The sequence below is a fragment of the Sardina pilchardus genome, chromosome 21 (genome assembly GCF_963854185.1).
Source record: "Sardina pilchardus chromosome 21, fSarPil1.1, whole genome shotgun sequence".
Taxonomy (NCBI): Eukaryota; Metazoa; Chordata; class Actinopteri; order Clupeiformes; family Clupeidae; genus Sardina; species Sardina pilchardus.
The window spans coordinates 20,544,935-20,553,983 of NC_085014.1; the positions used below are offsets into that span (position 1 = coordinate 20,544,935).

At 47.7% G+C, this 9,049-nt stretch overlaps 1 protein-coding gene across 2 annotated transcripts in view; it reads right to left on the bottom strand.

The window, feature by feature from the left end:
• Window positions 1-844: 844 nt before the first annotated feature.
• Window positions 845-9,049, bottom strand: part of pcdh19 (protocadherin 19) — a 64,819-nt gene continuing 56,614 nt past the window's right edge. For both annotated transcript variants that reach the window (XM_062525070.1, XM_062525069.1), the window contains exon 5: window positions 845-4,180. In XM_062525070.1, the coding sequence (XP_062381054.1) occupies window positions 3,540-4,180 (641 nt within the window). In that variant the 3' untranslated portion in view covers window positions 845-3,539. The remainder of the gene's footprint in view (window positions 4,181-9,049) is intronic.

Sequence of the window (9,049 nt, forward strand, 5' to 3'; positions counted from 1 at the left end):
ACTCCATTCCAGCCTTTAACCGACTTTGCAGCTTTGAGGATCAAAAGGCAACCAGCAGACATGACCACCCAATCAATCAAGCAAGCCGTGTCGCAAATCAAGACATCAATCATGGCCAGATGTTTAAGATTCTCTTTGTGTTCTCCCTGGACTTTGGGTCACCTTACCACCTGATTGATCACACATATCTATTTTGGACTTATTTGGGGCATCACATTTCTTAAGTGCAGAGGGTCATGAAACACAATATTTAGCAATTACACAGATATTAAATCCCCACTCATCGAAAGCAGTCTCACAATAACCCCACAGTGAAGACACAGCTTTGGCATAATAACCCCCTTCTTTGAGGCTTACGCTGTCTCTTTTCTCCCGAGCTGTCTTTACTCATGGAGTTAGTCAGCCAGTGGATCTAAACCTGTGTCCCAGCATTCCAATGTGGCTTGGGATGGCAGATCCTGCCTGGAATTCTAATGACAGCTGAGAGACCTAACTGTCGAGAGTCTGTTCATTTGCTCTCTATCAGAAGAGATATAATAGTCACTGCCACGCACATTATTGCGCTATTTCAAAGGACGGGGGGGTTTTCGGCAGATATTCAGATCACATTATAGATTTTAATGAATTATGGCAAGACAAAAGATCATTTAAAATGGATAATTGCAATATGCCGAGCTCGGGTCATGCTCATTAATTTACAACAATGCAGACTTCCTCTCTTCCCCCCCCACTTGTCAATGTGGATATATTTTATTAGGAAGCATTTGATGCCATATTAAAGGGTGTGATGCAGAGTAGCAGGGCTGGCACGATCACAAACACAAGGAGGCAAAGTGGAGAACATTTAATAGTTTAATAAGCTGCTGTATACATTCAGTGATTATTCCGATTTTCATGTTGCCAGAAGCTGTTGGTGAGACCAGCAAAAAACATTCAGCTACACAACCTATTTCAAATGTATGCATTTTAATCCTTGTTTTGCCATTTGTTGTTTCCACATTATTTTAAAATAATAATAAACAAAAAAATTACGGATATTGCAAAGCAACCAAGAAACCCGTGAACGGGGAACTGATTTTTGCAAGATGGTTCTTGAAAAGGCTTTCAGGTCAACTCCCAAAGTCTCGATTCCACCTCGTTCCATGCCAGTGTTCTGAGAACCCGCTTTGCCTTGGTGTTCACAACATTCGAACAGCTGTTTTATGGAAATGCGTTCAGTGAGGGGGGCTAAAAGCGAAGCACGTCTGCATCACAAGTCACCACTTACGCTTCCTCCCAATGCTAAGAACGAGCTAGAAGATGAGGAACTCAAGGTGAAGACCCCCTAAAAAACAGTCGCCCGGATAATGATGGAACCGCTTCGCTATCTTGAACAAGAGCAAGCTTTACCCTTCGTATTTCTTAAATTATAAGATTAAACAACGACCTGCTATCTGTAAGGATTCAGTTTTGCCACATTTTTTTTTTGGTTTCTTTTGCTATCTCACTCTAAGCTCATTGAACTGACACACTACTGTTGGTGCTGAAATTGCTTTTTTTTGTCTTTTTTTTTCTATTTTTGCCCACACAGAAACTTGATGGCACAAGAACTGACCAATAAGAAACTCTTTACAACAAGGTAGACTGCAATCAACAGTTGCCAGGGGAAACACAGTGAACAAAAATCCAAGTTCAATTGAAAAATCATAGTCAATAAAAAGCCCAAAAAATAACAAAGGAAAAAAAGAAAAAGCCAATTAATTTCAAGTATAACTTACTGATAAAATAACTACACAGCATTAAATATTCTCATTATACATTTTAAATTATTTATAAAATATATTTTGGCATATATCTTTTTTCCTTTTGTGTTTGTGTAACAAACGCTACTTTAGCTTTAGTTGAACACCAATGTTTATTTTTTTTAAACTCTTGCAACAAAACATTAAAGGGATTGTCACATAACAACAGGTTATTAAAAATGATAAGAGTCAACCCTATACAGAGTTCCACATAGCAAGACGTAGTGACGACCCCTTCTATCCTAGCCCCATAGTCAAAATTCCAAAAAAGTACAAGACCGGAGCACAAGGTTCTAGCAAACTGCGCTCCACTGGCTACAATCAAGAATGGGCACAGGAGAATTCAAAAACAATGAGTCCGTTTTTCTTTTTTGTTCTATATTTATATATATTTATATATGTATATTTCTTCGTTAAGGTTGGAGGAGGGATCCGTCTTCCTATTTCAGTCCTCCCGGGGAAGTCGGGGCAGCTGATATACTGGAAGTCCATTTAGCTCCATCAGTGATATCAAATAAATACTGTAAAGACCTCACAGTTACTGATACTGGAATGTCTTTGGGGAAAAGGAAGGGTTGTCTTATCGGACAAATGAGAAAGTCGGAGGGAAATAAATGAAATGAGATAAGGACGAGGGGTGCGTTTTTTTCCCTCTTCCCCATTATGAAGCGTAGTGGAGCTGAGTGGAACGGCATCCGCGTTTTCGGGCGCTGAGGGCCTCGAAATCCAGCAAGTGTCCGGTCCCACCCACCCGCCCCCCCGAAAATCCCCAGCTGTTGCGTCCCAACACAAAGTTCTTCAGAACAAGAAGCGAAGAAGAGTGAGTTTGGCAGCCGAAAGCGAAACTGCGTACCAAAAAGGCATTATCAGAAAGGAATACTTCCAAGTCTTTAAAAGGCATGACTGTGCTCAAAGCAGTCAAAAAACAGTATCCCCACACGCGAGTCCTCGCAGAGTCACTTCCAAATGGCGGATGTAGAAGTAAGCAAAGGGCATGGAACATGTTACACAGTACACGATAAGCCCTCTATCTGTTCACCACCAAACTGTGATAAAAAAAAAAAATAACACAAAAAAAAAAAACCACAAGTAGCTACTGCCATTACTAGGAAGCCACAACGACGGCCCTTGAAGCACTCACACACACGTTCAACTCTGCGCATCCTCCCATTGTCAGTTCTCTCTCTCCTTCTCTCTCTCTCTTTCCTTCTCTCTCTCTCTCTCTCCTTTTCTCCGGGTCCTTCTGTCTCACCGCGCTGGTTGGTCTGCATTGCCGCTATAGAGAATGCTTTGTTGCAGACATGTGTCCTGGTTACCTCCCAGATCTGATCTCCTCTCCTCCATGTACTCTCTCTCTCTCTTCTGTGTGTACACGACACACACACACGCGCACACACACACACACACACCTCGCACAGGCTGTCTCTGTCTCACACACACACACACACACATTCACGCACTCATATACACACACAGAAGTGCGCTTGTGTGTGAGTGTGTGTGTGTTTGTGTGTGTATGTCTATGTGTGTGTGTGTGTGTCTGTGCGTGTGTGGCAGCAGTGACGACGACAGCAGCAGCGACGGTAGGGGAGAGAGGAGGAGCGCCGTCCGTGTTGGAGGAGCAGTTGGCGGCGTTGGCGACGGCGGTGGAGGAGTAGGAGGAGGAGCAGGAGGAGCAGGAGGAGGAGGTGGCGCAGTAAGGAGGTCAGCTAGGAGCAGCAGGAGCTCCGCGGGGGGGGTGGTGGGGGGAGGGGGGGGTTAGAGCACGATGTCCTTGAGGCGCTTGCTGCCGGGGGACTCCTTGCTGTCTCGGCCGTCCTGCAGGAGGGTGTTGATCTCCCGGATGGCCGGCTCGCTGTCCTTGCCCTCGGGCTGCCGCAGGAGGCTGTGGTTGGCGATGCGCTCGGCGTCGCGGCACTTGAGCGTGCCGTAGTTGGACGGCGGCCCCTGCGACTGCGGCTGCGCCTTGGCCACGGGGCTCTTGAGGCGCACGGGGGACGTGATGGGGCTGACCGCCTCGCGCCCGTTGCCGGCCTCGCGCACCGGCGGGCCGCCCGCCACGCAGCCGCCGTTGGCCTTCGGGCTGCACACCTGCTGCGGCGTCGTCTCGCCCACGCCGGGACCACCGCAGCCGCCGCCGCCGACCCCCCGCTTGCCCTTCAGCTCGCCGCGCTCGGCGTCGTCCGAGCCGTCCTTCCCGAAGGTGGCAAAAGTCCTTTTGGCCGTGCCGCAGGTCTCGTAGTGGGGCACCTCCATGGTGGGCGCCTCGATGGCGATGACGTTGCGCCCGTGCTCCGGCGACTTGACGCGGGCCGGGATGGGCACCCGGGGCATCCAGCAGCGGTCCGAGTGTCCGAGGATGCGGCATTCGTCCTGGCAGTGGAACCCTTCAGAGGGATCTGCAGATAGAGAGAGAGAGAGAAGGAGAGAGAGAGAGAGAGAGAGAGAGAGAGAGAGGGAGAGAGATGGGGAGCAGAAGAAGTAGGAGGGAGAGCTGTTAAATTTGCCTTTTTAAACTGGCGCGATTCCTCAGCTTAGGCTCATTTGCGCTCTCCTTTCATGGGTTTCAGCATGGTTTGTTCCGGCGCTTTCATCTCCCGCGTACATGTCAGCGCTGTACGCGGGGGTGAAGGAGCCAAAGACTGTGGCAACATGAACAGCCCTGCTTTATCCCTCACACACTACACCCCATCATCACCCACACACACACGCACACACACACACACACACACACACACACACACGCACACACACACATACACACACACCCCTTGCAAAGTTCCATTTTTTACTTTCATGTGCAATGCTCCTGCCTCCCCATCAGCCTCGCTGCCTTCTGTAGACTTATTTCTTTGACTTTGCACGGAAGCACTGATGTAATGGCAATTTAAAAGAGGGGGGACTGTCCATTTGAAGTGCATGCATACTTGGGTTTTATGGGCAGGCTGAGATGAAGGACTAGTTTAAACAGAGCAGTCAGCTAGAGCAGCAGGCAAAGAGACACAAGAGAAGCCCTCGTGTTGTCGACGGCTTCGTCAAAATCGGACCGCTATAAATATGTAATGATGTTTTAAAGCTTTGGTGCAGAGGGGCGGGGGGGGGGATGTCTTGAGCCTGTATTATTGGCGTGAAATGCTTTGTTGTGTTTTGGAGGGAAGTCCTTTTAAGATGATTGTTTTGAATCACCACACAGAAGCTGATCTTTCCCTTTTCTCTTTCACTTTCGCTCGAGATGACTAGACACTGATATTGTCTTTTTATGGTTCGCACTCTAATTTTCACTTTTATGTATTTTTTTTTTCATTCCTGCCAGTCAGCCAGGGTTGCTCTTTCAAGCCAGCACTTTTGAATCCATACATATTTCATTATTGGCCATCTGGACAGATAACTCACCAAAGTGCGCTCTGGAAGCACAAATGCTTCCCCAAATATCAACAAACAGCGTTTGGCTTAGCCTCTCTAAGGGCAGACCTCACTTGAAAAAAGCACATGGCACTTCATCCCAGCATATTGCACAGATATGCAAGCACACACAGCTGAATTGTTTCGAGAAACAAAGACAAGCCTGCAATTATGAAGCCCTCGGGGCGGGAAAAAAAAATGCCTTACATTATCTGCGCACACAAAAAAAGGAGGCACGTTCACCATATGCAGCCTATGCTGCATTGCAAAAAGGGCCTTTTTAGGATTTGTTTTTTTTTTCTAGAACATTTCATCTGACCCTGCGGACAGGTCTGTGATGCTGCCGGCGAGTGATGGACGTCGAAGGTCACCCGACAAGACGGTGACGAGGATTTCCATTGACCACTTCCACCCGTTCCGAGCCTCGCTTCCAGCAACCAGCATCCCCAAGCCTGACAGATTGGCCAATTAAAATCTCTAATTATCTGTTTTTCACCCCTTTTCCCTCGCTGAACTCCGAGAGGGCACCTCGGCTTTGGGCTCCCGATCAATATTTAAAGATTGGAGGCGAATTCCAGCGACAGCCCTGCCTGAGCTGTCTTCTTTAAAGCGTGATCGGGGGAGATTGACGGATGGGCGGCTGAAGTTGATGTGGTGGTGGAGGAGGGTGGGGTTGGTTGGGGGTGGGGGGGGGGCGGGTTTGGGGGGTGTGTGTGAGGCTATTTTAGCGCTCTGCTATGGCAGATGCGGGGGTGTGAAAGCTGTGCTCACAGCAGCAGCATTGAGAGGCGGCAGGCTGTGCCTGACAGACATCAATTTCACATCATGGGATCCTTCAGCTTGGAGAAATGTGGCTAAGCCTTTACCTGTGGGCTCTCAATGTGGGCTTTCTGTGTATTAGCACATGCATGGGACGTGAATAGGCAAAAATGAAGGATTAAACCTTCACACACACAAACACACACACACACACACAAACCCACACACACACACGCGCACACACACACACACACACACACACACACACACACACATACATACACACAAGGCTGATGGCACATTCGCCTTCACATTCACCCATGAGAATGGACATTTTTTAAAAAATGAAATGGAAAGATAAAGCTCTGGATCGACTGTGGTGGCTGAAGTGGCTAAAATTTAGCCGGTAATTACCAGTCCTCGGCGCACTCACAAGTCCACATCTTGAAAGGGCTTTTCATCACCAAAAGTCAATGTTATCACCATGGCAACAAGAGTGAGCCTTACCATTGTCCCTATACAACATGGCTGAGGCTGGCTAGCGCACCTGCTCTAGTGCAGTTTTGCTCTCACAGAATTCCCATATAAAAACTAAACGACCCCCCTGCCATCACACACACACACACACACACACACACACACATACACATTTCCCCAACCTCATGGCCACATTCACACGCTTACAGTTGAGGATGAAGCTGCATCCTGGGCACCAAATAATGCAGCCCTAAACATATTCAAATCATATTTTATTCTCCAAGCATCGTGAATGGTCTGAATACAGATCGACATTTACAAAACTCTCTCTCTCTCTCTCTCTCTCTTTCCCACTCTCTTTCTCTCTCTATTTCCCTTCATACAGAGGGACAGACGAATGCACTGAATATGCTTTTTTTCCCAACCCCCCCCCCCCCCCTCTCTTTCAGGGTCTCCCGGGGAGCTATTCTATCATAAATTGCATCGTTCTGAAAAGCAGAACGCCATCAACGGTACGGCTCTCACTTCCTGCCCATGCACCATCCACACAGCTCACAGATGTTTCCCTCAAAGGTCCCCAGCAACTATACAACAAATTGAAATGAATAAAAAAAGAGAGAGAAAAAGAAAGCCAACCCCTGAATATAGAAGGACAGAAAAAAAAAACTTTTCCCGTCTTTTTCATGGGGAAGTGGGGGAAAAAGCCCGACGGCTGACATTCACTGCGGCGGATTTTGATGTTATTTTCACCCCCCTTTTTTTTCTAATGATCCAAACCAGAAACTAGGGTCTTGTGATGGCTCCCCCACTGTGAATGACTGCTGAAAGTCATCAGGAAAATAAGCTTGCCAATCAGTTCCGGGAAAAGACTTAAAATACAGCGCCGAGCAGTTGTATCAGTGGGAACATTTCCTATCTTGGATTTAATACCTATTAATTACACAGCACTACATCAGCAGGTGGTGATGATGGCTCTCTTTTCCTCCCCCCTCCCTGCTCCAGATTCAGAAACTGAAGTAAAGTTTAATGGTGTAAAAAGAATGTGGGGAGCATCCAACAGTCCCTGGCTTCTGCTGACAAATCGGAAATGCAGGAGGGGAATAGTGTGTGTGTGTGTGTGTGTGGGGGGAGGGGGGTTAATTCTGAATCTGTGAGGATGAAAGACTAGGGAGACATTGGGGAGCGCTTTAAATATGTATGCCCAGATATGCGAGCCTTCGCGTAGCTTCCGCGGCGCTGAGGAACAATAAATATTGCCACTTCAAATGGAAGGAGCTGAATCCTCCTGACGGCGCAACGTGTGGTCTACTCTTGTCGTTACGTGGAATAAAACTGCATTCTGCAAACTGCATTCCGCTACGTACGGAGATGAAGGACTCGGCCTGTGCGCTTCCGCTCACGTGTGTGCAACTGGTGTGAAGAGACCGAGTGCAACGCATCCGTTCTCCAGCACAATCCAAGCTAAGCGAGCAGGGGTCAAGGTTGTCGCGCGGGGAGAACGAGAGGAGGTGAGTGCAGAGGAAGTGATGCGGGCTCTCAGAGACATTACTGGCGCTGACGCACATACAGTAGTACACACATCCTGGTTGCATTGTGCGGCCTCTAGAGGCGCTACACAGCTGCGAGTGTGTACACCTGTAGATCTCGTTTGTTGTCCTAAATTGGTCTAAATGGAACAAATCAGCGAAAGGCTGGACCTACAACCACCCCCACCCATCCCCCACCCAATAGCGAAAAAGGAATAGCTTTCTATTTGAACGGGGGGAGGGGGGGGGGGCGATTCCAAAACTCTCTGAGCGTTTGCCAGTCCCTCTCATCCCATTTGGCAGCTGATGTGCTCCTGCTTGGAAAACAGACTATGTTTTGCCTCCAGAAAAAAAACCAAACACACACACACACACGCACACACAAACGCAAAGACAAACCTCCAGGTTCACCACGGTGATGTAATCCTGTAGAGTGAATGCGATGTAGTCGTATGTCGGTTAGCGTACGAGCGCTAGCTCGCTCGCTTGCTTTCTAAGAGGGAGGCTGGGAAGAGAGCGAGTCTTTCATGTGGGTCTGTGGACTGAGAGCTCAAACGCCCGTCGCACCACTGCGTGGCTGATTTGACAAGCTTTCACAAGACCTCGAAATCACTGGGGCCTTGCGCTTGTTGATAAGTACTTACAAATCTGCGCTTAAAATAAAAAAAAAATGTCAGCTTTACATAATATGAATTATGCTGCAACACTATCCATCTCGCATATCCATAAACTGGGCAGCTAGGCGTTCATCCTGTATGCATAGCGGTGCTTACACTTTGACCTGAACCTTGGATAGCAATTATATGATACACGGCGGTTGCAAATGCATTCAAATAAGAGGAAGCACATGCTAACGCATAAATTCCGCTCATATTGGTGGCTAGTGTTCAGGGGAAAAAAAGGATCACCTCGTTTTCTAATTATATCTCGCTGTTGCAGACCCTCATAAACATAATGGTGAATGCGAGACATAAATTGTTCAGTGAAGCCCAAACATTTGGTTTTTGTTCAGCCACAAGCGACATTAGTACTGTTATTATGTCTCTGGTTTGTGGGCTGCTGGTGTCTTCTGCTCCCTTTTTTTCGGCTAGCTCTCCGCCGAAT